At 42.7% G+C, this 27750-nt stretch overlaps 2 protein-coding genes across 2 annotated transcripts in view; both read left to right on the top strand.

Moving 5' to 3' along the window:
• Window positions 1–5501, top strand: part of arap3 (ArfGAP with RhoGAP domain, ankyrin repeat and PH domain 3) — a 56401-nt gene extending 50900 nt beyond the window's left edge. Inside the window, 6 exon segments of the mRNA XM_070444166.1 lie at window positions 3831–3928; window positions 4989–5043; window positions 5045–5246; window positions 5249–5326; window positions 5329–5364; window positions 5367–5501. Coding sequence (XP_070300267.1) covers window positions 3831–3928; window positions 4989–5043; window positions 5045–5246; window positions 5249–5326; window positions 5329–5364; window positions 5367–5437 — 540 coding nt within the window. The 3' untranslated portion in view covers window positions 5438–5501.
• An 8635-nt stretch (window positions 5502–14136) lies between these two features.
• On the top strand, window positions 14137–15892 carry LOC111965583 (neurogenin-1-like). The gene is made up of 2 exons (XM_023989735.2): window positions 14137–14324; window positions 14448–15892. The coding sequence occupies exon 2, from the start codon at window positions 14458–14460 to the stop codon at window positions 15124–15126; it is 669 nt and encodes a 222-aa protein (XP_023845503.1). The 5' UTR covers window positions 14137–14324; window positions 14448–14457; the 3' UTR covers window positions 15127–15892.
• Window positions 15893–27750: the final 11858 nt, after the last annotated feature.

Genomic DNA, 27750 nt, shown 5'->3' with positions numbered 1-27750 from the left:
GAAGAAGAGATATCAGGAGAGCAGGTATGTGGTTTCTGCAGGGATACACGCATCACACCCCTCATACTGTACCACAGCAGAGTCACTAAGCCTCGAACATATAAAGCCTGTACACGACGCTCAGACCAACACGCTTCGACACACTCAGTGCACATATATTATGAATGATTATTTTTTGGGGGTTGTGGGGGTAAAAAATCTTTAATATTTTTGTTAGTTTTTGGTGTGGTCACGTCCTAGTTTCGGGTATATGTGCATAAAGGACATTAGGAGAGAACAAACAATATCATGAGAGAAGGTAGAGATATATAAAGCACTTATCGGTCAGCTAATCTCCTCCAGTCCACCTCGGAGTCAAACGGTTCAAATCTACGTATCCGCACATCACACTCTCTGATCGCTGATGATTGACCCATCAACGCTAGAGCTAAAAGTCAGGGCTTACCTCTGTCAGCCCGAAAGATGAGTGGAGGTGTGGCTGAGTCAGATATCCCTGTATAAACAAGAGGGGGAATTTCCTGTAACATACACAATGGAGTATGGGAGAATGATACTGTTGACATTGTACTGGAAGCATGTTAGTTGTATCCTAGTTATATTGGGTAGAAAGTTAGGAACTAAGTTTAGACAGAGACAGTCTGACATATAAGTCTTAGACCAATGCGCACAAACAACTTACTGAGAGCAGAATAAATAGCATCCAGCATTCACAAATTATGTTCCTACATATATTTAGTGTTTTAGAGATGTATGACGAGGAGAAGTGTGACTAAATATATTTATACTGGTCATATGTTTTTATTGACTTATTTGAGCACTATTTTCGTAAAGGGACACTAAAACGCACGCTAGAACACGGACTTCCTTGAGGCACGACCTTAGAGCTTATGTGTCACGCTCGGTTCTCATTATCATTTTAAGCGATTTTCATAGCAGGGTTTACACGGGCAGACTGGTGCACAGAAAGGTACACACACAACGGCCTGATAACGTTCACTTCGCCTAAAAGCAATGTTTTCTGCTTATGGAGGAAATCTCAACGTAGTCTGGTGGACGACTTTGTCCGAATAAGCAAACCTCAGTCTGGGGAGTATTGCCGCGGAGCTAAAACCAAAGGCTAGCTCATGGGAAGACTATTTAGCATAACACACAAACACCTAGTCACTGGGGGAGGGGGTGCGGTGTGAGAGAGAGCCAAACCTCTTATGTCTAGAGAGAGAGCGACGCACAGAGCTAAACCTCAAGAAACCATATCAAATCATGAAAAGGGCGGTGAGGCTACCAACCCACCAGCTCAACTGGGGAGGTATTTACGCTCAACACCGAGATGAAGGGTAAGGCTAGTCCTGGGAACGAATATAGTCTTACAACGCAAGAGGAACACAGGTTACACATCGAGGGACGAATCTTGCCATACATAGCTATAAACGCACGAGAGCCCCAGAGCTCGCTGTACATCTGAGGGCAGACATATGAGGAACATAGAGACGGAGATCACCACCTATGTCTGCCGCGGGAAGGCTTTACGCATGTCTATGAGAAAGGAACTTAACACCCAGTAAACACCTACGGTTGTACGTAGGTGACGAGGTATTTCACGCACTACACAGACAACAGAGTTTACACCTCAGTCTGGCGGAGACGATCTAGTAATAAGACGTAAAACTATTACGGAGAAGCCTAGTAATGAGTGCGAAGTCTTGTAGCTAACCGCGAGCTATCGCCTTTATTGTCTGCGCGAGGATGACTAGATCTTAAGGGCTTACTATCTGGGAAAGCCAGGAGATCAATGGCGGGTCCAAACTGGTTTTAGCAACCGAACCTAGTCTGGGGAGAAACTTTAGCTAACAGCAACTTAGTCTGGGGAAGACTTTAGCTACGATACCGAAACCTAGTCTGGGGGACTTTAGCTAACCCCACTTAGTCACTAGGGAGAAGAACTATTGGAGGGAGTACTAACCGCAAACTCCTTGAGGTGCGCACTGGTGAACTGTAAGATGCCACATAACGCGAACCTAAGTCTGGGGAAGACTTTTGACACATCAGTCACAGAAATTCATAAGTAAACACGCATATATAGGTTGTGATCAGAAGTATGGTTTGTAAGTATGACTATGAGAGGATTCACAGCATTAGAGTGCACGATGACAGTATAAGGTGGTAGGATACTTACACGACACACAGAACGAGTATGTAGATTTTTGATATAGGTGCTATCGAGTAAATGGCAGGATCCCCACGCACCGTTAGACACATGATAGTGCACGCACGCACCTATGAAAGTGGATCGTACACGCTATAATGGTAGATGTCACTCCATGATAATGCGTAGAGATGTCTACCCATGTATATACTAGTCTCACGCCTATGTATCGATTCCATCGAGCACCTTATGGTCAGGAGACTACTGACAAGGAGATGACACGCGATTCTGGAGGCAGAGACACAGCACATTGCGTGAGTACGTACTCATCGCACATTGGAGACTGTACTCCAGTTACACATGGTGCACGACTACACGTATCATGATGGCATCCGCACCGTATTCGACACGGAGTCATGACACACGACCATATTGTGTAGCAGGAGAGTATAACGCTGATGTATACCAGGATCACATTGTCGTGAGGTATCAGACATAGGTGAGAGACAGAAAGGGGCCTGTATCCTAGTACAAGGGGTGAAACGCTGAGAAGTCCGGGCAGATTCTCTGTCAGTAACATGCGCGGAATGTCTAACCTAGCACATAGGTGTGATCGTATCAGAGAGTACAGCTAACAGTGTCGTGAGTCACATCTTCCTGTATAAAGTCTGGAGTACATCCACGAATAGGAGTCAGGAGCAATATAGCAGAGACAGAACAGGATGAGACCAGCATAAGTGTAGCATGAGCTCTTACGCCACCTTAAGTCTGAGCTAGCACCCTTTCTGTCTCCCGACCCCTTTCGTCTTCCCCTTTCTGCTCCGCGCTTTCTGTCTCTTCCTTCTGTCTCTCCTTTCTGTCTCTCCTTTCTGGTTCTACCCTTTCTGTCTCCTCCTTTCTGTTCTCTCCTTTCTGTCTCTCCTTTCTGCTCTCTTCCTTTCTCGTCTCTCCTTTCTGCTCTCTTCTGTCTCCCTGTTCTAGTACCCCTTTCTCGTCTTCTCCTTTCTGTCTCTGGCCTTTTCTGTCTCTCCTTTCTGTCTCTGCTGTCGCCCCTTTTCTGTCTCCCCTTTCTGTCTCCCCTTTGCTTTCAAACACCTTTCACTGTCACCGCCTTTCTCTGTGTCTCCCCTTGTTCTGTCTCGCCTTTCTGTCTCTCGCCTTTCTGTCCTCTCCTTTCTTGTCTCTCCTTTCTGTCTGCGCTCCTTTCTGTTCCCCGTTTCTGGTTTCTCCTTTCTGTCTCTCCTTTTCCTGTCTCTCCTTTCTGTCTCTTCCTTTCTGTCTTCTCCTTTCTGTCTCGTTCCTTTCTGTCTCTCCTTTCTGTCTCTCCTTTTCTGTCTCCCCTTTCTGTCGTCTCCTTTTCTGTCTCTTGTCTCCCCTTTCTGTACAGGCCCTTTCTGTCTCTCCTTTCTGTCTCCCCTTTCTGTCTTCGCTTTCTGGTCTTCGTGTCTCCCTTTTCTGTAAGCCTCCCTTTGGTGTTTACTATTCTGTATACTTCAGTATCCCCCAAATGATATCCCTTTACTGTATAGTATTCACTATGGACCCGTTTCCCTGACTAAGACTAGTTCTGGACTGAAAAGCAAGTCAAAGCATCATTTTGAGTCCAGTAATAGGCTTAATCTGGGTGAGGGAAACTGTCTCTGTGTGTCTGTATCTCACGGGTTGTACTGGTGTATTTTCTCTGCAGCGAAAGCTTCACGCCAGAAGGACACTCTCCATGTTCTTTGTAAGTATGCACACCCTGGTGCTCTGTCATTTAAATGTTGCATGTTTGTGTTACATGCTGTTTTGAATGTTCGTACCTACCTTCATTCTGTGTGGCTCAGTTGGTAGACCATGCCGCTTGCAACATCAGGGTTGTGTGTTTGCTTCCCGTGGGGGACCAGTATGAAAATGTATGCACTCACTACTATAAGTCGCTCAAGGAAGTCCGTCTGCTAAATTACTAAAATGTAAAATATATACAGTATATATTTTGACTTCTCCGCTCATCTAACAAGAAGCTAAGGATGGGAATGGGATGTTTATTTTGAAGGGTGCTATTGGACTTATTTAACGCTCTCCTAACTACCATAACTAACGGTTTTCCAAAGCCTCTCTCTCTATCTGTGTAAAGAAATTCCCTTGGTTTATACAGGGACTATATCTGACTCAGCCACACCTCCACTTCCTGACAGAAGCCCTGACTTCCTGGTATTAGAGCATCAGGATGTTGATGTGGATGTTTGAAGTGTAGACAACAGGATGGACTGGGAGGAGATATTGTTCTCCAGTATTGTTCTGGTTCCATGGTCCTTTGCCTTGATGGGGAGGTCTGGGAGGCTTAGTGACCTTCTTGTGTTTTACAGAACACAGTCTGTTGTGTCTATTAGGCTACTGGTGTACCTACTGGGACTAGCCCAGCCCCAAATGCATTTACAAGGGAATTGTTTTGCTTGAATTTTTCTTTTGTCCCTCTACGTTTTGAGTGATTGTCTTGAGGTTGTTGCTGAGGTGCTAGAACAATGACCTTAATAGGAGGAAGTCTATTGTTTTCTAAAGTAGTTGTCAAAGAAGGGCAACTCCCTTCTATGTTTGTCTCATTTAAATTAACCACACGTGTTTCTTTGTCACTGTAATGGCAGATCATCTCCTTAATACCTACCTAAAGTTCCTAACAGAAAGCTACATCTCAACCCCCTTTATTATCATAATAGTTCACATTCTGCTTTTTCCTCAGGCCTCCCAGATCTTTACATAGTGTATAATCAAACATACAAATAACTCTGGGTGGGTTCAAATTTTAATTCCCTCTGTTCTCCCTACTCCCCCCCCCCCCCCCTAACCTCCCACCCGCCCATGAAAGGTGCAGCAGGACTCGTTTCGAGGAGCGTCCAGAGAGTACAGAGCCAGAACCCCCAAGAGCCTGTGTATGAGGAAGTAGGAGACTTTGCCCTGCAGGTCCTCAAGTCCCGGAGGACCAGCTTCCACTCCAATAACACCTCAGAGACCCAGGAGGTCCCTGACGTGCCCCTCAGCCTGGGGCCCCGGAAGACCTGCTCCCTGGACCGCATGATCAGCCCCAACCCGGTGCACTCTCTGGGGCTGGGAGGAGAGGGTCTGCTGCTCCTGCTGGTTCTCTGGATACCCTGGTCCTGGGTGGAGGAGGGGACCTCCAGGAGTCTCCCAAACCAGCGCCGAGGAGGAGCAGCAGCACAGGCCCTGTACCCCCTCTCAGGAGCTGCTCTTCAGGAACTGTCCTCCGTCTTCACTAAGAAGACGGAGAAACTGCCAGGAGAGAAGAACGTAATCTGAGGAGAGGAAGACATGTGTGCACATGTAATGTAGACTCACACAGACCAGACAGACAGACAGACAGACAGACCAGACGAAGACAGACAGACAGACAGACAGACAGACAGACAGACAGACAGACAGACAGACAGACAGACAGACAGACAGACAGACAGACAGACAGACAGACAGACAGACAGAAGACAGACCAGACAGACAGACAGACAGACAGACAGAACCAGACAGACAGAGACAGAACAGACAGACAGACAGACAGACACAGACAGACAGACAGACAGACAGACAGACAGACAGACAGACAGACAGACAGACAGACAGACAGACAGACAGACAGACAGACAGACAGACAGACAGACAGACAGCAGACAGACAGACAGACAGACAGACAGAAGACAGACAGACAGACAGACAGACAGACAGACAGACAGACAGCAGACAGACAGACAGACAGACAGACAGGACAGACAGACAGACAGACGAAAGGCAGAACAAGACAAGACAGACAGACAGACAGACAGAGACAGACAGACAGACAGACAGACAGACAGACAGACAGACAGACACCTACCTGTAATAACATGGGAGTACACACACAACCCATTTGTTTGGGTGGTGTGTCAAAAATACATGATCAGATATGAATAAGCATTTACTTATGTTTTATCCTACAAACTACTAACTGTTCTGGTATGTACAGATCTGTTTTTATATTGAAAGATGCTTTTTGGATTATAACAACCTTGCTAATTGCTTTAGCTATGAACTATGGGATACCTTTTTGTACTTGTTTTTGTCTCGTTTACTAAACGACTGAGGGAGAGGAGAAATGGATGCTTCTCTCATCTGGCATGTCTGGTGGTGATGCATTAGGCATTAAACCATTATTTTTGTTAGTATTAAACGACTGGATTTTAAATATAAATGTGTTACAGTCTCTGTATGTAATAATTTATTTTTAAATAATATTTTATCAACTTTTTGGGGGGTAAAAGCTGTGAAAGTAAGAAAAGGAGAGCTTTGCTTCTAGAAGCTACACTACCTGGCCAGTAGGTGGCAGTATGCACTCTCCTAGACAGCCACAGATAATCCAGTGTTTTGCAACACTATCTGGCCAGAAGGTGGCAGTATGTACTCACTATCCTTTATAGAACAAATGGATCCCTCGTTTTATTCGCCATGCACAACCACTGTATGATGTGAATACAGCCAAATATAACGATTGTTAGTGGCACTACATCTGAATATTCTGAATTCATGTTTACACTTCCAAGTCTAATGCTTTTTCATGAATATGCCATGTTCAAGATATCCTCCTTTTTCATCAGTCTAAATAGACAATAATATATTCCAATTTGACTGCCTTTGCCAAGTGTCTATAGTGTGTTATAATGCATTTGCCTGCATTGTCGTCCATTAGTCATTATTCACAACTTACTGTAAATAGTGTACATTATCTTGTATGCTTATACCATTTCAATATGCACTATTTCACATTGTTGCTACATGAAGGACTATATTAAATGTGATATTTTTGGTTTTATGATGCATCCAATTTCTTAATTTTCAACTGTTTAAGGATTGAGAATTAGATTCTCATTTTACATTATGTAATTGATGAGAAAAAAATCAGAAACCCGCACACTGCTCTTTTTAATATATCATGGTCCAAACATACCAAGACAGTTGTGAAGAGGGCACGACAAAACCTTTTCCCTCTCAGGAGACTGAAAAGCTTTGGCATGGGTCTTCAGATCCTCAAAAGATTCTACAGCTGCACCACCGAGAGCATCCTGACCAGTTGCATCACCAACTGGTATGGCATCTGACCGTAAGGCGCTACAGAAGGTAGTGCGTACGACCCAGTACATCACTGGGGCCAAGCTTCCTGCCATCCAGGACCTATATAATCGGAGGTGTCAGAGTAAAGCCCATAAGTCTCCTGTCACCCAAGTCATAGACTGTTTTCTCTGCTACCGCACGGCAAGCTGTACCGGAACGCCAAGTCTGGGACCAAAAGGCGCCTCAACAGCTTCTACCCCCAAGGCATAAGAACGCTAAACAATTAATAAAATTGCCACTGGACAATTTACATTGATGACCCCCGCCGCCACCACCCCTCCTTTTGTACACTGCTGCTACTCTCTGTTTATCATCTATGCATAGTCATGTACACCTACATGTACAAATTACCTCAACTAACCGGTGCCCCCGAACACTACCTTGGGACGGGTACATAGCCTCTTTATTGTTACTTTTTATTTTTTACTTTAGTTTATTTGGTAATTATTTTCTTGACTCTTCTTGAACTGCACTGTTGGTTAAGGGCTTGTAAGTAAGCATTTTGCGGTAAGGTCTACACTTGTATTCGGCACATGTGACAAATAAAGTTTAATTTGAATTGAGCTTCATGTATCGGCCTCGGGGCCTTCGTCAAAGCTCTGACGAAAGCCCTCGAGGCCGATAGTGTCACTGCTCTTTAATAAGCTTAACCACCAAGAGCAGTGTGCGGGTTCCATCTTATTCAACTGTTAACATGCACCTGCAAAAAATATAGCTCCGATGTACGAGTGCCTTTTTAAAAATGTTACATTATTTGTATATGCAAGTAGAGTGTGAAGTAGCACAGTGCTAGTGTCTGAGTAAGTGATGTTGAAATGTTTTGTCATGGTTCTTTCATTACCTGGTGGTCTTCTGTCTTCTCACTGCCTTGATGGTGACACCTCATGCTAAAGAATCACCATTCTCTGTATATCTTCTTTGTCCAATCAGATTCCTTTTTTTAAAGTCAGACTTTGTTTTTAGTGSATTGTTTTAATCTAGCATGGGGTCTAGATTAAAGAGAAACAAATGACAAAGGAAGCCAGGAATAGGAGATGAGTTTAACAAGTGCCTTTTGTCATCTGTACATTGTCAGTTTGTTTCTACTCTGACCTGAGAAGCCTTTTTAAACCTGAGACAGATCTATATCTAGAAAAATGTTCAACAAATAACCAGGTAGTGCAGAAGGCTTTCCTCATCAGTTCTCCTCCTCCTCACGGTCAATAATTGTGGTTTTAAAAAATAACTAATGAACGTTACACTTTATTACTTGTTTGCCAAACGGTAATTTTCTACTGTTTTAAAATCTTTAATTCCAACTTCCATCTCTGACACCGGTTTGTTCCAGCTTCCATCTCTGACACCGGTTTGTTCCAGTTGGAATAGATGCAGTCAAAAAGACTATCCCTCCCTGATGTCAAAGCTTCTACCACTTTCCCCATCTATCTGCCACTCTCCCCTTCTCCAGGGGTGGACTTAGTGATTTGGAGGCCCCAGACAGAGGCCAGTCTGAGTCCCCCCTCCCCCCTCCTATGTGTGTGTGTGTGCACAACATTTTGTTATCGGTTTTATATTAATGACACGTAATTTAACTGTAAAAATGTATGCCCTTTTTAATGTGCCATGAACACAACCAGTCATGTTTTCATCTGATTGTCAAGACAAAACAGTTCAAAAAGTAGGTTATCGTTGCACGTTCACCCAAAGTAATTCTGTCATCTGAACAGGGCACTGTGTAACCCGCCAACTTTCCTTCGTTTCAGCCACCTGCAAATGTATCTCACCAGAGAAAGCATCCGAGAGAGTGAAACGGTGCCCGTCTGTCTTACTATTATTTGTAGCCTATGTATCTGATGACATGCCATACTCTTTTTGGACAGAAAGCATCAGGACAGACATGTCCTCTGCCTTCATGGTGATGGCAGCATTATCAGCAGCACCTGTCTAAAGAAATGCTTTAATTTAAGTAATTTTTCTGTTAAAATAAAATCCTCTTTAATTTTATTTTCTTTGCCCACGCTAAAAGCACCTCATTGCTGCCTGAAGTGGAACATGGGGGGGGGGCCTCGAGTGGAGCGGGTGGGGGACAGGGGGCTTGATGATGTGAGGCCTGAGGCAGTTGCCTCTCCTGCCTAATAGTAAGTCCGCCGCTCCCCTTCTTTCTCTCCTCTCCTCTCCTCTTCCCTCCTCTTCGCTCCCCTTCTCTCTCCCCTTCTCCCCCTCTCTCTTAACCAGTAGCTTTCAGATGCAAAATAAGCAGACATATGGAGAGGAGGGCTTTCTCCGGCCCTCCTAAAGTTTCAGATTGTATGACAAATCACGTCCCCCTGCACCCCCCAGCCTCACACAGACTCAGCAGACAACAGCTTCATTAGAGTGAAAGAGGGAGTTTTTGCAGCTTTGTCGAGTCAAGCTCAGACCCTTTCCCCTTCTCAATTACTCCATTGTTGGCACCGGCTTCAAGTTATTGCACTCCAAACCATATGGCTCAGTCGAGACGCCACAAGTGATGCCATCTCTGCAACAGAACCTTACCAGAGAAGTCCAGTTCAGGGAACTAGAGAAGTCCAGTTCAGGGTGCCAGAAAGGCTAGCACCAAGAGGTGTTGTATTGAAACTTTTATTGGGATATAGTCAACAGTCAACATACAGGAAACGGTTGAATGGAAAATATGGTTGAAACTCCAAAAATTTATTAGTATACTGTTATTACTATGTTATAACCACGATCAGTATTGTTATTCAGAAGAATCATATGAATCATATGAACAATAGTATGAATCATATGTAAAAGGTGATAACACACCATTCAATTCAGAATCCTAGCAAAATAAACTGCTGTTATATAATAGAAAGCCGTCTCCTGGGTGTGCAGCACATAGACGTGGTGTTGCCAACAGCTCTAGGGACCACATCCCTTCCAGGGGCCTATGGCCATACGGTGGTGTTTACTCTGCTGATGAGGTCAGGTTCTACATCACAGTAAAGTATTGCTGTATATTTGTTCTTCTTTTAACGCTGTTTAAACCTGCAGCAAACCGTTTCCTCAATCTGCTCAATCGTTGCCATGGATCTTTAGAATTAGAAGGCGTTTAGAGACACCATGCTCATTGTGGGCCCTAATGCAGGGTAAACTAGAGGTAAATTATGCACTTGTGTAAATACATGAAGACAAGTGAATAGGATTTGTATTTAGACCAGAACATGTGATTGATAGCAGCAGGTTCACGAACTGCTGCAGTTTAGAAACCGCTTCACAGTGAGGCCACGTCATTAGCATTCAGACTGCCCTAAATGAGATTCCATTACATTATAATAATAACACCTGTTTAGAAATCTAATTTAGCTAAGATGTTACCCAATCAAAAAAAGACAGGTATCACAGATAGAAGCATAATTGAGGGATGGACTGACACTCTCGCAAAACACAAACAAGCAGGTTTATGGTTAAATAGAGGAAGGTGGGTGCATATACATAGGTTACCCATAGGCAAACAATAGCATCCATCCACAGACAGCATGCCCCGTTTACGTGTTCAGCATACTTGCTTTGGAGGGAGCTATATATGCTCTCATATAGGCTAATACAAAATAAATATTTATTGAAAAAACGATTTAATTTGCATAAAATGTTTTTCACTCTAATTATGGAAAATGTACACAAAAAAATAACTATTAAACGTAACGTTTGAATGATTGTGTTGGCGAAGTAGCATCACCTACAACAGAATAAAACATCTACTTATTGTGCGTTTGATTATGTGGGTGAAGGAGAATCACCTACAACGGAATGAAACACCTATGTATTTATAGCAGAGTGGTGATGAAGGACACACTACCTTGTTGTATCATAAAATAAGTCCATCTGACTAATTGGCCAATCAAAGTCAACTAATGATGCGTTCATTTGTGATGTGCACCAATCAACACTTGACCTGAAAGAAAAAACTAAAAACATGATCTAGAGTTTATTCTATAACATAATTCTTCTCCAGACATGTTGCATGGAAGATGTCATTCATTTTAAGGTTAGGGGCATTATCCTGCCTGGCTTTTGGAAGGGTATGGAAGCTGTGGTTTTCCCCAGGAGAATATTAAACGTATTTAGTTTCTTTAGAAATGAACACAGTGGGTATAAAATGGAACCGAACTGTCCAAGAAACCGTGAATCCGTAGTTACAACAAATAGGTTTGTTTCCATCACGGTTGTAAAAGCAAAGGGACCTTTATTTTATTTTTCTCTTATTCTGGCTAATGCCTTTAAAAAGATGAAGGGGATCTTTGAGATGTGGAGAGTACTATCTGGGTACAATTGAAGCACTGGAGTAAGGAATGAATTACCATTGAAAAAAGTAATGGCCCTATTCTGCCCTGCGTGAGTTTTTAACAAGGAGAAAAAAAACTCTGCTGGCCTGGGCTGCTGCCTGAACGCCAAGGGAAGGGATTAAACAGCGGATTAACATCTGAAAACTCCGTTCAGACTTTCTGACTCAAAGATCTTTTGCAGACAGTAATCGCGTTAATACCCGGGGATTAATGCTTTTGCAAAAATACTAAATTGAATTTTAATTCAGGTTGTATAAATAGATATGAAATAAATGGAGGAATATGCCGCTAGAGAATGGAGAGAGTCTATCCCCCACACTTCCTTTGCTCTAGTGTCAATAGAGCTATTATGACCTCACTAGCATAACACCTTGCACAAGTCATTTATTTATTCCTAACCACGAGTTTAGCACCTGCCGTGCAAATGTGATATTACAGCCTACTCTTTAAATAAATCCACTTTGATTCAACATAATTAATGCTATAATATTTCAAATCAAATTGAATAATACAACAAATTGATCACAGCGGTGGTCTAATAATACAATTGAATTTATTTTATTTTCTCAATTGAATAACTTTTTCGTTCTCATTTGTTTCGTCTTGAGACCCTACTTTGGGTAATTCGGTTGTTTTATTTTCTCACGTGTTTCTGCTATTGAAATGTAATCACATCTCGTGCACATGTGCCTAATCCTGTCACAGCATCACCCAGGCAACCCCTCTCAAGTGTGGGCAGAAAACTCTGCTTTCTCTACACCCCCAGCCGATTTGTCCTAACCGCAATACAAACCTGGTCTCCATGCAGGCTCGCACTTCTAGTGCAAACCAACTAAGTTATATTGTAAAAATGTTATCTTTTATCACTTTATAAGAGCAATAACCTATGCCCACCTACTAATGTCCTAACTAAAACCAGAATACTCCTTCAAGCTGTTCCTCCTCTTTGATGTTATTACTGACAGTTTGGTGTTGTAATAATAACATCGATCCCAAGCCCAGTAGGTTGGCACTTCCGAGCACAGGATTGGTCTGTAAGGGGTTTAGCATTTTATTTTCCTCATAAACCAACCTCCGGCGTGTGGCAACATCATCAATAGTCAGTGTGTCACAACTTCAGCCTTCTACTAATCGAAACAATTATCATATAGTCAGGCCTATTGAAATAAGTCAAATATATGACGTTAACATGCACGAATTTAGTTCAACAGATATGAAGCAGATGTGCAGGTAAATACACAGAAATGATTTGTGATATAGAACCTAGGCGCATGCCTCAGAGCCGGGTTTTTTTTTTTGCTCCTGCTGAGACTATTTGAATAAGAATAACGCCAATAGAGTGGCTCAGGCTGAAAAAACGGGTGACAAAAGCCCAGAGGAGCCCGAATTTGGACGAGGGACAACGCGTAGAAGGAGTGAAAAGAAGTGAGGGGAGACGCGTACAATGGAACAATTCACCTTATAATCGCTTTGATATATTATACATGGCCGAAGACTCTAAACATTGTGTAATTATTTATAAATGACTGTCCCTCTACCCTCATTATACCGCCAGCAGAAAGGCACTGCAGGTCCCTGGCCAAACTATTTCTAAATAGTGCCCCCATCCACTTTTTCAAAGGAGAGGCGAGATCCTGGACATGGAATAAATAGAATAATTAATGGATATTGGTATGCCTGTCTCATAAAGATGTCTTTAAAAACCCTTTAAAAAATTGCCCTTTGCATGCGCTAGACATTTTTACTGCTGTGCCCTTCATGTTTTGAATGTTAATTAGCCAGGTTTGACTGTGGATTTGTGGAGAAAGTTGTGAAGATGAAGTAACCTGTCCTGCTAGATAGGCTATAGCTCTAAAATGCGAATGTTTATGCATGCGTGCAACATTGTGCGCAAATACGCACAATAGTTCAAATGTGTTGGGGTGGTGAATTTCCTCAAAATCTTTCATCAGCGTTTTAAAAAAACATTTTTTTTGAATACACTGTCTAAATGTTTGGTATCCTTGTCTATCTAATTTTTCTACAGCAACTTTTGTGTTTTGTTCGATAACTTGGAAAACAGTCTCATTTTCCAACATTTACTAAATCTAATTTTCCATTTCGTTTCGATGTATAAGAAATTGTCAATTTTTGACAAATATGGTAGTGGATATGCCTTTTGCTTTTATATGTTCGATTTTAGCTGATACTCATGCAGGTTTATAGGTTTATAGACCGAATCTTGGACAGAAGATAGGCTAATTTATTTTTGGAGCGTGACCTTGCCTCCGGGGCTAAGCGTTCTGTCATTTGCTCCTTTTCTTCTTTCATTTAACTTTAAAGGTTTAACTTAAAGTGGGCTTGGTCTTTGGTCCAGGGATGGATAGCAACAGTAGTGCTCGCGTGGCTGGGCAGCGGTCCCCTGCTCTCATTGGACGGTCGTGATTACAGGCACGCTTCGGAGCTCGAACAAACAACAGGCATACATTATGCTAATGAGATGGCAGTGCGGCACGGGGCAGACCTGATGCACCCCATTCATCCATCCTTCACACAAATGCCAGCGCGAGAGGGGTACGACCATTGTCTGACCAGGGTATATAAGGTATCTGAGGCCAGTCGTGTGCCAGGCTCATTCGCTCACACGAGCTGATTCAAGKGCAAGAGKAAGACGCGTGCCTTGTACTCWTCATWCKAACTKKTTTTCGGACTTTGGCTCCTTGCAAGACAACTGYTACTGTACCTTCTCCAACCAGATTACTAAGGTGGGTTTCGTTCTGCTCCCAGAGTCCTTCGCCATTGCCTTGACTAGGCCTGCTTTCCAAACTTTACAATGCGCTCTTGCATTTACAGTGTTTAACCCATTCCCTCTCCTCTTATTTCTGCAGGAAAAACATCATGTGCACCGCAATGGAGACCGTTTACTCTGACATGGACAGTTCGAGCTGCGACTACTTTACGCACGATGACGAAGACTCGTGCAGCAGCATGCACGCTTCCTCCCCGTCATCCTCCATCGGCAAGCCCYCCTCCCCMGCRAGRGACAGCCAGGGKRCGTGCGCTACSGATKTGGGACAGAAGAAGAGACGCAGAGGCAGAGCGAGGAATGAAGCCACCGTACACGTGGTCAAGAAGAACCGGCGCGTAAAGGCAAACGACCGCGAGAGAAACAGAATGCACAGCCTGAATGACGCTTTGGAGACCCTCCGGACCGTTCTACCGGCGTTCCCCGATGACAGCAAACTCACCAAGATCGAGACTCTGCGCTTCGCTCACAACTACATCTGGGCGCTCTCCGAGACCATACGCATCGCSGARATTGAACAYCGRCAGAACAAYTCACGGGCTGATGCGRCTCTCTTGCTTCCCAYCCRGRGCGTGATMGACYCCRRGAGTCCGGSCAGCGATGCTTGCTCCTGGAGCTCCAGCGCGTCCTCCTCTTCCTCCTCTCCGTCTTATTGCACTTCAAGCCCCAGCAGCCCAGCCGTCCATGATGACTATGGGTGTTTCCAGACTGATGTTCTACAGTACAGCTACCACAACTTTGTACCAGGCATGTCCTACTAACTGAACTAAAGCCTTACCACAAACTTTTGTAGACTGCGAGATTGTTACAATAGAGTGATAGCAGAATAATGACTGAATGCATTCTTCAGTTAGTCTGTTGAAAGGGAAAAAACTGAATGATATCACTGTTTGCCTTAACCCATGTCTCTGTGGGTGTGTTTTATACAGTTTATTTTGTTTTCCTATTTTTACATGATCTAATTTACATTCGGGGTGAACATTAATTTAATTTAGTCGACTTTTCTAAGTTGAGTATGYTTGTTTTGTTAGACGTTTAATATTCCTCAAAAAACATTTGCACTTTTTTTTTTCTCCAGCGCATACGATTCCTATTAGAAGTCCACTTCACAGATCTTGACCTTAACCTCTATTAGACGAGTATTATCACTAAAAAGAAGAAGACAGATTTGCTTTTGTAGACTGAGGTGAAAAGTCAATTTTACAATTAGTAGAGCGATAATGCAGAAAAACGAGCGTGGAAATTCAGTTTCACCGCTCTGACAATAGAGCGAAAGGCCGTCAGAAGACAAGGAGCTGGCCTCATACATTATGGAGATTGACCCCCTGAAAACTGCAATCCTGTTCAATAGAAAGACTCAAGCCCACGAAGGGTCTAGAGAGTACCCTTCTACGACGTTTTTAAAGCATTTATTTATTCAAGTTTCGCCTGTCATAATGTATTTTGTATATAAATAGATTTCTATTCTATTTACATGAAAAGTGTGTGAACCATTTTTCTACAAATAAAAATATAACTTTAAAAAAAAGAAGATATTTCTCGGTGTTTGGACTCTTCGAATGTTTTAGTTGCTGAGAGAGTAGAACACTCAACGCGTGCTGATAATCACACTGATAAAACGCGTCACAAGGCCCCACGAGCACAACAATCATTGTCTTAATAATACAAATAATAACAGGGGCAGTTAGTGTCCTCGCGTGGCCTGTTCGTGAAACAAAAGGGTGTGATTAATACGATAACGGTTTTAGAGAGAGAGAGAGAGAGAGAGAGAGAGCACAGCAGGTGGATCCATCAGCTGTGGTTTTATTGCAGCTCATCCTCCATTACCATCAGCACTGTTGAATGCATCATCTTTGGGGACTTTCAACAGACAAAATAGGAAATTCTGAGATTGTTAATGTGGCCAAAAAAATCTGATATATATATATATCAGATTTTTAAAGCAGATTAAAATAAATATTCAACTTGTTACATTATATACACTGATAAATTACATTTAATCTCGTTTGGGAAATGTATTGAGGCCTTTGTATGAGTGAGACCAGTTTATAACATTTTCTTTTGAAAGTATCTATAGAATTGTTTTCTCTCAACCCAGATATGCATTTAAAGAGATTTTCCTTAGAGTTTTTTTGTTGTTGTTGTGATCATCCATCCCGCTAAGGGATCATTTTATTTCTAAAGGGATTCAGGTTAAATTCTCCAGTTAGGGGTTCGGCGGCGTGAGGTCCTGCCAAGGCTCTTGTATCTGCACGTGTCGGGGATAGACGAGGAGAATAGGAGGGCTGCGATCCCCAGGGGGACAAGCACATGCCAATTTACATGAAGGAAAAAATAACATGGAAAAATAAAAAGAAACCTGCCAAGGACCAAATACAATCATCTGACTATTCAGGTCTTCTTATGGAGTAGTTATCGAATTTACTTCTTTCACCAGGACTAAGTTGTTTTGAAGTAGTCCAACTAGTCCAAAGTAGGCGTTACATTTCTACCACTAACTTGAATCCAATTCAACCGTTTTAATAAATGTTTAAAAAAAAAACAACCGTTTAAAAACATTAAAACAAAAAAATAAACATCAAGTGGCCAAGGTATTTTCTGTAGATTCGTGTCTAGTTAGTTGGACTACTGWATGTAATGCAATGCCACCTGTTTCTCGGTTGTGTTCTATAATAATGGGTTCATACGTTGCATCAGTGGTGACGTGTTATTGTGTACACTCTATATGAATATAGCGCTTTGTTCATATGCACGAGGCCATAAGCAATAGGACGACCGGGATTAACCGATGCAGAACTCGTGCACCTGCCAGCTAATTGCCACCAGTCAGCCCCATGCAGTTCAAAAGACATTTGAATTGGATTGTTAGGCTATTGTAATTATCATTATCAAACCAAAAAACAACTTAGTATGCATTGGTATTACTATTACTCCTTATACAATATTAGTTGTTTACCTGAATATGGTGTTACATAATGTGAAAGATAGAGAAGGGGGATTCATGTCTGAATTATGGGTTTCAGCTCATCCCAGATAGATTGAGTAGAAAATGGCCACCTTTGAACATTATTCTTCTTCATATTCCCTCCCTCCCTCCCTCCCTCCCTCCCTCCCTCCTCCCTCCCTCCCTCCCTCCCTCCCTCCCTCCCTCCTGCTGTTTGGTCTGGCTGGCTGCTGGCTGGCTGGCTGCATGAACGCCAGCACGATTCTTCTTTCAGATGCACAAAAGGCCACATTTCACCAGGGTCAGGCAGGGAAGACCCCTAACCAGACCTATAACCTAACCTCCCAACGAGACAGAACTCTCTAGTCTACAAGCTCCTCATAACATCTTCACTTTCTAGATCTTCAGCATCACACATCTTAACATCTAATCTTCAGCCATCACACATCTTAACATTCTAGAGCTTCAGCCATCACACATCTTAACATTCTAGACGCTTCAAGCCTCACACAATCTTAACATTATAGATCTTCAGCCACCACACATCTTAACATTCTAGTAGCTTCAGCCATCACACATCTTAACATTCTAGATCTTCAGCCATCACACATCTTAACATTCTAGAGTTTCAGCCATCAAACATCTAACATTCTAGAGCTTCAGCCAACACATCTAACATTCTAGATCTTCAGCCCCCACACATCTTAAACATTCTAGAGCTTCAGCATCCCACACATCTTTAACATTCTTAGATCTTCTAACATTCAGTCGCCACACACATCTTAACATTCTAGAGTTTCAGCCATCACACATCTTAACATTCTAGAGTTTCAGCCACCACACATCTTAACATTCTAGATCTTCAGCCACCACACATCTTAACATTCTAGATCTTCAGCCATCACACATCTTAACATTTTAGAGCTTCAGCCATCACACATCTTAACATTCTAGATGGTTTTAGGTCTACTTAGTGGTACCTCTATTCCATACATCATTTAACAACAGCCATTACATATTGATTGTGTCAAGATGGTAGTAGCAGCAAGTTGCCAACCCTCAAGGCTCATGTTCGCCCAGGAAAGGGCCTCTGGCTCAGAGCATTAAGGACTGCCACCCCAGGGAGGAGTGGAGAAATGGGCTCACTTGGGGCAGACAGGGAGAGATGAATGAGCGTCAACTGGAAAATTTAAACTGGACACCTAGTGAGTCATAATGTAACTGGGAACAATAACATCCAGGTAATGATAAACAGATGAGAAGGAAAGCATGATATTTACATTCACAATTATGCAATTAAATCCAATTTAAGAGGAATAAAAAGTGATTATTGTGTACTCAGGACTCCAATCCAGTACTCACATCTTTTTAGCATACAATATATCCAGGGAACACAGAAGCAGTTGAAAAGGTCTGATCAAATACATAAATTCACTCTAATCAGGTGTAATGTAAATATACCTTTGGATACACCTATCCAGATAATATGCCCWACCCTCCTCCACTGATTGGTTGTTTTGGGTTGTCACCTCTCTTTGAAGATCATGTGAGTTTAAGTCTATCAGTAGTCTCATCCCAAACACAGGGATTAGCTAAAGCTTGCTAACAACAACCCCCTCCACCTGCCCTCTACTACTCCTGCAGATACGCCTGTCTGTCTCAACCCACACCACCTCAAGGTCAGGGAGGGGAATGATCCCCAGGTTGCAAGCCTTCCCTAAGGACCCATCAGGACCCATCAGACAGACTCTAACCCCTCACACCTTGTCAGTCTGTCATCACCAGGATGGTTCCTGAAGACCTGAGGTTAGCTGGCAGCTTGGCTGGATGATTAGGAGGGTTAATGACTTGTTGGTAAAATAGAGGCTTATTTTCTGTCTAATTGGTGTTGTCACCAGGTCTAAGGTCTATCACAAACTGCTTCTTAGCACCTAGTTGTCTTGACAGCATGCGATACTTAGCCAACACGTTGACAGTATAAATAAATCAATCATTATGGAGTCGTTAAGATAAGAACTAATACATACAGTATGTCCCAATCAAATGATAAATAACAGTATTAGTACTCGTACATTAAAGTATACTACGCTCTTATTACGGAGTCAAGAAGTACTCTAGTATTCAACAGAGTAGCATTTTACATTTTTTAAAATTGAACCTTTATTTAACTAGGCAAGTCAGTTAAGAACAAATTATTATTTACAATGACGGCCTAGGAACAGTCTTATAAAGACATTAGTCTGATTAAAAAAGTGCCGGTCTTCYACAGAATAGTATTGATCTCATTGTAAATTCCTTAACATTGTTCTCAACTTAAAGCCCATCTTATGTGTTTTGTCTGATGAAACCAAAGGCTCTGCAGTGGACATTTTACTGCCAGTTTTACGAAGGGGTGACACCTTTTTGTCTTCCCACTGTATCAGTTCTTTGTCAACAGAAGCCTAAAGCTAGTTCCCTCTGGCCTCTGAGTGAAAAGGTAAGATGGCTACCTTTCTATCACATAAGCATTATGCCACAGGCTCTGCTCTGACCTACTGTATTGACTGTGTTCCTCCAAGCACTCTGACTAGCTGTTCTCAGACCTCTCACTGTTTACGACAGGGGATATAGGTCAATGACGGTCTTATACCAGTTGAGATGGAGGTAAAGACAAGCAGTGAGTGAAGTGGATGGAGGGCACTGTTACACCGAGTTATAATGTCATAACAGTGGTTATAACATTAACTCTTCATAAGGATGTTATAATGTCATAACAGTGGTTATAACATGAACTATTCATAAAGATGTTATAATGTCATAACAGTGGTTGTAACATTAACGTCTTTCATAAGGATGTTATATGTGTCATACAAGTGGTTATAACATGAACTATTCATAAGATGTTATAATGTCATAACAGTGGTATAAATGAACTATTCATAAGGATGTTTAATGTAATACAGTGGTTATAACATGAACTATTCATAAAGATGTTATAATGTCATACAGTGGTTATAACATTAACTATTCATAGGATGTTATAATGTCATAACGTGGTTATAACATGAACTATTCATAAGGATGTTATAATGTCATAACAGTGGTTATAAATTAACTATTCATAAGGATGTTATATATGTCATACAGTGGTTATAACATGAACTATTCATAGGATGTTATAATGTCATAACAGTGGTATAACATGAACTATTCATAAGGATGTTATAATGTCATAACAGTGGTTATAACATGAACTATTCATAAGGATGTTATAATGTCATAACAGTGGTTATAACATTAACTATTCATAGGATGTTATAATGTCATAACAGTGGTTATAATAACTATTCATAAGGATGTTATAATGTCATACAGTGGTATAACATGAACTATCATAAGGATGTTATAATGTCATAACAGTGGTTATACATGAACTATTCATAAAGATTGTTATAATGTCATAACATGGCTATAACATGAACTTTCATAAGGATGTTATAATTGTCATAAAGTGGTATAACATGAACTATTCATAAGGATGTTATAATGTCATAACAGTGGTTATAACATTAACTATTCATAAGATGTTATAATGTCATAAAGTGGTTATAAAATGAACTTATCATAAAGATGTTATAATGTCATAACGTGATAACATGAACTTTCATAAGGATTGTATAATGTCATAACAGTGCTATACATGAACTATTCATAAGGATGTTTATATGTCATAACAGTGGTTATAACATGAACTATTCATAAGGATGTTATAATGTCATTACAGTGGTTAGTAACATTAACTCTTCATAAGGATGTTATAATGTCATAACAGTGGTTATAACATGAATTATTCATAAAGATGTTATAATGTCATACAGTGGTTATAACATGAACATTCATAAGGATGTTATAATGTATAGAGTGGTTATAACATGAACTATTCATAAGGATGTTATAATGTCATAACAGTGGTTATAACATGAACTCTTCATAAGGCCGTTTTGTGAAATGAGCAGACAGGATCACTGAGCGTACTGACTAGACATCAATAGGCTTTTATTTGACAGGTTTGTGAAGTGTAATATTGATCAGTTGTATCTTCATAATGCAGAAACTGCATGGTCTAATAAAATAACTCTATTCTTCAGAAAATCATTTTCAAGAAGACAGCTACTCTATTTCCTCTTTTTGTGGGATGCCATAAACGTCTTCATTCCTTGTCCCTGTAGTTACACTGATGTCCTGGTCATTTGAGATGGATCACATCCAGCTGTAGTGAAAGACATACTGTGAGTGCAGATGTTCACCATGCTAGATTAGGCATATGCCACCCATAACCCGAGGTAGAGACAGGCCAACCTCATTTAGGGGGAGACGGTCCACTTTAGAACGGGGAGGAAACAATGACAGAGAGAGTCCTAGCCCCAGGCCCTGGCTGTTCCAACTGACTGTTCTCAGTATGGGAACATATCTTGTCTTCATTTGTAACAGAAGCTCCCAAACACACACCTACAGCCATATGCCCCTCCCACTAAACACACACCTACAGCCATATGCCCCTCCCACTAAACACACACCTACAGCCATATGCCCCTCCCACTAAACACACAATCACAGCCATATGCCCCTCCCACTAAACACACAATCACAGCACTCACACACGTGTACGCATACAGACGAATACACACATACCTGTGTGTCTTTTTACTTTTCATTTAAAATAGCTGAGAAAATCCATTGCCTTTTCAGTCACAGAAATGTAGTAGTGTAATATAATGGAGTACTGTAATATAATGTAGTACTGTCATGTAATGTAGTACTGTCATGTAATGTAGTACTGTAATATAATTGTTACAAAATATGCTTCAAAGTCGTTGAAATCAAATCAATGAAGATCTTGTTTATTTGTTATTATGCTCAGGAATAATACATGGTCAGAATTGAAATTGTTAGGGAACGGATGTCACACACACTTGAAGGTAAGTGTGTAGCATTGAAGGTAAGTGGTTAGCATTGAAGGTAAGTGTGTAGCATTGAAGGTAAGTGTGTAGCATTGGAGGTAAGTGTGTGTGTCAGACCAGGTAACAAGTGCTCTTGACCATGATAAGTGCTGCCTAATTAGTCTGGAGTGGCTGGAGAGAGACAGAGAGAGAGAGAGAGAGAGAGAGAGAGAGAGAGAGAGAGAGAGAGAGAGAGAGAGAGAGAGAGAGAGAGAGAGAGAGAGAGAGAGAGAGAGAGAGAGAGAGAGAGAGAGAGAGAGAGAGAGAGAGAGAGAGAGAGAGAGAGAGAGAGAGAGACAGAGAGAGAGAGAGAGAGAGAGAGAGAGAGAGAGAGAGAGAGAGAGAGATAGAGAGAGGCAGAGAGAGAGAGACAGAGAGAGAGAGACAGGGAGATAGAGAGACAGAGAGAAGGAGAAGGAGAAGGAGTGGCAAGACGATAGAGGGGTGGAGGTACACCTACCTGAATGGATACGCACTGTCACCTACGCCTGCAGAGCGAACGACCCCACCCCACCCTGCCTCCACCTCCCTTAAACACTGCTTTTCTCTGCAGGCAAACGGGGGGCGACCAGGTGTCCACAGAGGCAGAACATAGCCACAGGAAAGTGTCAATCAAGAGGTTAGCCATCCAGCTAGCTGCACATATTCAGTTTTATTCCTCTCCAAAATAGAGGTGTGTCTAACCTAACCCCCTGCCCTMCCCCACTCTGAGAGGAGAGGAGGTCCTCCGAGACCAGAGAGATAAACATCAGAGAAACCAGATCTCCATCCCAGTACTCAGGATCAACAGATGGGATGTTTCTTCTCAAATCACGAGAAGATAACCTCTWCCCCTCTCCTCCCATCTTTTACTGCCGGCACTTGCACCTGTACCCACGCCTCAAGCGCCAGATTGTAGAAGATCATTCTAGTTGCACTACGCTGATTCAATCTCTATATTTGTTTAATKATTTATTCATTCCACTGTGGATGCTAGAATTGATTATACACCGGGAAAAGAGGTGTTCTGAATATACAAATCTCATTCTTTGCTAGTGAACTTGCTGTATTTTATAATGCATACCTATACAATTCATTTGTAGAAATGTATTTACAAATGCAAAATGTATTGGCTTTCTTTCAAGTCAAAGTGAGAATAGGAGGGAAAAATAACACTGGTGCCCTGTGGCCWGAGGTGGCCTGTGACCTGAGGTGGCCAGTGGTCTGAGGTGGCTTTTGGCCTGAGGTGGACCGTGACCTGATGTGGACCGCGACTTGAGGTGACCTGTGACCTGAGGTGGACTGTGGTCTGAGGTGGCGAGTGACCTAAGGTGGCCAGTGACCTGAGGTGGCCTGAGGTGGACTGTGATCTGAGGTGGCCAGTGACGTGAGGTGGCCTGTGACCTGAGGTGGCCTGTGGCGGCCAGTGACCTGATGTGGACCGCGACCTGAGGTGGCCTGTGACCTGAGGTGGCCAGTGACCTGAGGTGGACTGTGGTCTGAGGTGGACTGTGGTCTGAGGTGGCGAGTGACCTAAGGTTTTCAGTGACCTGAGGTGGCCTGTGGCCTGAGGTGGACTGTGGTCTGAGGTGGACTGTGGCCTGAGGTGGACTGTGGCCTGAGGTGGCCTGTGGCCTGAGGTGGACTGTGGNCTGTGGCCTGAGGTGGACTGTGGCCTGAGGTGGCCTGTGGCCTGAGGTGGACTGTGGTCTGAGGTGGACTGTGGCCTGAGGTGGACTGTGGTCTGAGGTGGACTGTGGTCTGAGGTGGCCAGTAACCTGAGGTGACCTGTGGCCTGAGGTGGCCAGTGACCTGAGGTGGCCTGTGGCCTGAGGTGGCCAGTGACCTGAGGTGGCCTGTGGCCTGAGGTGGACTGTGGTCTGAGATGGCGAGTGACCTAAGGTGGCCAGTGACCTGAGGTGGTCTGAGGTGGCGAGTGACCTAAGGTGGACTGTGGTCTGAGGTGAACTGTGGTCTGAGGTGAACTGTGACCTGAGGTGAACTGTGACCTGAGGTGGACTGTGACCTGAGGTGGCGGTATATAGTTCCTGAAGCCCTAGGAAGATCCATCTATTTCTATTGTGTGTTTTACTGTCTGGGCTGGGGCCATTACTGAGGTCAGGCTGTGAGGGTTTTATGAGAACTTAATCAGGGCTGAGGAAGGCAGGCCCCCCTCCTTGTCTTCAACAATTACCATGAAATTCTAAATGTCCACACAGCCCACAGAAACCCCACGTTTCACAAGTGTRAAGCAGAGGGCGAGGACTCTGGCTGTGTGTGTCCCCACCCCTCTCCTTCCCCCTTACATTTCTTTCCTGCCAACCCTCCTGAGCTGAGCTGAACTAGGACACCTCTCCAGCCTTGGAATATTTAGGGTGCTTTGTTCAGTGTGGCTGAGCTGAACTAGGACACTGATCCAACGTTGGGATATTAGGGTGCTGCTTTCAGTGGGGCTGAGCTGAACTAGGACACCACTACAGCGTAGGGATATTTAGGGTGCTGCTTTCAGTGGGGCTGAGCTGAACTAGGACACCACTACAGCGTAGGGATATTTAGGGTGCTGCNAGCGTAGGGATATTTAGGGTGCTGCGTTCAGTGGGGCTGAGCTGAACTAGGACACCACTACAGCGTAGGGATATTTAGGGTGCTGTGTTCAGTGGGGCTGAGCTGAACTAGGACACCACTACAGCGTAGGGATATTTAGGGTGCTGCGTTCAGTGGGGCTGAGTTGAACCCCTGACCTCTGTAGTTTGAAGAGAAGAGGCAATTTCCAGGGCAATAAACAGTACCATGGCAACAGCTACTGCAATAGCGACCCTTCTAGAATGCTACTTTTATGTCTCCTGTGTTGTGCGATGACGTTGACTATCCATCCATAATCAGTGGGACATTTAAATGTATTTAGTCTTTAGATGTAGCGTTTGTCAATATCCTGTCCGTAAAAGAACAAGTTAAGTGAAGAAGAGAGGTCATCTACAGCTCATGTCTGGAATTATTTGAGAGAAAATGTAAATTAAAAAACGAAGTAAAAAAAGTATATCCTATTTTCGTACGCTTCGAAGAGTACAATTTTTAAAGGTACAATGTTGCATAAAAATAATTTCAGCAGCATTGCAGTACAATAAACGTTTCCTATTTTTTTGTAACATTTGTCACTTTCTACAGTCGCTGGCTCCCTGTTGCTGGTTGAATAAAGAGGCCCGTTTTCCAGCTCGTACAATACAGCTGAATCCTCCATTCACTTGGAGCTATCTCTCTTTTCGTTTTTTTGAAAAGTTTAAATTCACCATGAAGACAAGTATAAATCAGACATGTAAGTTGGGTCTACTGCACGGTGGGGCCAAACAATGCTGCTGGAAGAAGAGGAAAAGAAGGCTAACGCCATAATGTAAAATAGTTAAAAGCTTATTAGAGCCATTGAAGGGCGGCCTGATTTCCACTTTGTTTCGGAACACCCTGAGCTCGGCCTTTCAAGTGATTGTGAAGGGYGCAATTCAAATCTCTTTGGGCCCATATGAATGAAGGCCTCTTAAAGCTCTTTTATAAGCCAGCAAATTCCCCACAGGCGTATGCCCTTTAGGTCCATTACTGATTTACCCAGAGCATTCATCTCAGGCCTTCTGCTTCTCACAGACCCATTGTTCTCCCCTRGCCACCCCAGCACCTGACAACTCTAGAACCAGACTTCTCAACTGCTACTTAAAACGTATGGGCCCAAAATAATTGTACAATTTTGCTATATATTTTTTTCACCTTCTCTCTTATCTTACATTTTTAGCATGAAAAAGCTGAATATAAAAAAGAAAAAAGAAATTGATCAATTTTCTTTCTCCTCACCCACGGGGTAGACAGAGCTGACATAGCGGTCGGTAATGTTAACACTGAGGTCTGAATGAGATGGAGGCGGATCTGGCCCTCTTCTCTCTCTGGATAGAAAAGAAGTCTTGATCCCTTTTCTTTCTTGTCCTTTGGATAAAGGAGTGAAAAACTTCCAAGTGGGCCCATTCGGTCTGTACTTAGATTAATTAGGGTTTCTTCTAGAGTCTATTCAGACCATCTCTCAAACACGGCTCCAAGTTACATTATGGAAAGTTTTCACAGTCATTTGCATTTGTTTGTGTGTCCCGGGTGAATGTTGAGGAGCACTTGGAGAGAGACAGAAAGAAATTATAACAAAGAGAAAGAAAAAATATTCTGTTAATAGCTTTTTCACTGTTTCTATACTGTTGTCGTTGCCCATTCATGTTAACAACACTCCAAATAATAAGTGCTTTTGAGAAAATAAAGAAATGCTGTAAAGGGAGAAGTATAAACTAGATCTGTGAATGGTTGGTTGAAATATCTAACACTCAAAGAAATGTGAGAATACGATTCTGAATGTGTGCGTCATGTGTGTGTGTGGTGTGTGTGTGTGTGTGTGTGTGTGGTGTGTGTGGTGTGTGTGTGTGTGTGTGTGTGTGTGTGTGGTGTGTGTGTGTGTGTGTGTGTGTGTGTGTGTGTGTGTGTGTGTGTGTGTGTGTGTGTGTGTGTGTGTGTGTGTGTGTGTATACTCATGCATTATAATCACATTGAACAACTAATGTTGCTAATAAAACACCTATACCGCATCCCAAAAAGCTTCAGAACATTTATTTACACAAAACACGTTTGGAGATTCGTCGTTCAATGGTATTCTATTGTCAATACAATAGTATTTATTTAGTCTCATTTTGATCTGCTAGAAAGAGGGGGAATGCTCAACTATTTCACTGTGGTGTAATTCATTCAAACACCTGTTACGAAGCAGTGAAGGTATATAATTTCTCGCTTAATCTTGAAATACAGCTTCTAAAGATATTGTCATATTGCCAATTTTTGATCATACATGTATACGGATGAGGAAGCCACCAAAAACAAAACAAACCGTTGAACTATCTAATGATATTGTGATGACATCGCATCCCCCACTGACAACAAACAAACTATCAACCCACATGTTGGTCTTGGAGGCAGCACAATTAATGACCTTGAATCATCATGGAGTCCCATCCTCCATCTGAGTACATCTCGTGTACACTGCTGAGACCGCACCGGGCACGTGAGACTACAACGGATCAGTCACTCGTCCGAGACGAGTGAGGGGTCCCGTGCAGCGCTGCAGGCCGAGACGAGTGAGGGGTCCCGTGCAGCGCTGCAGGCCGAGACGAGTGACAACAGTGGTGTTGGGGTGCAGGACCAGACTGGAGTGTGAGACCCACACTTCCACTGTCTCTATATTAAATGATACAGTCAGCACTGTGCACATTTTGATTGAGTCCTAATCTTCCAAGATATTTATGAATCTATAGCCATCAGTCTTGGCTGTAATACTCCTCACACCTGCCAAAGATGTTGTAAACTGACCAATTATTCCAACTTTATTTGTCAAAATCTCTGTACTGAACATAGTGGATTGGGCTTGGTGAATTTGTGGATTTGTACACAGTTATTTGCATTGGCACATA

This window comes from Salvelinus sp. IW2-2015, linkage group LG6.2, assembly GCF_002910315.2.
Source record: "Salvelinus sp. IW2-2015 linkage group LG6.2, ASM291031v2, whole genome shotgun sequence".
Classification (NCBI taxonomy): Eukaryota; Metazoa; Chordata; class Actinopteri; order Salmoniformes; family Salmonidae; genus Salvelinus; species Salvelinus sp. IW2-2015.
This window is presented reverse-complemented; position numbering and strand designations above follow the sequence as displayed.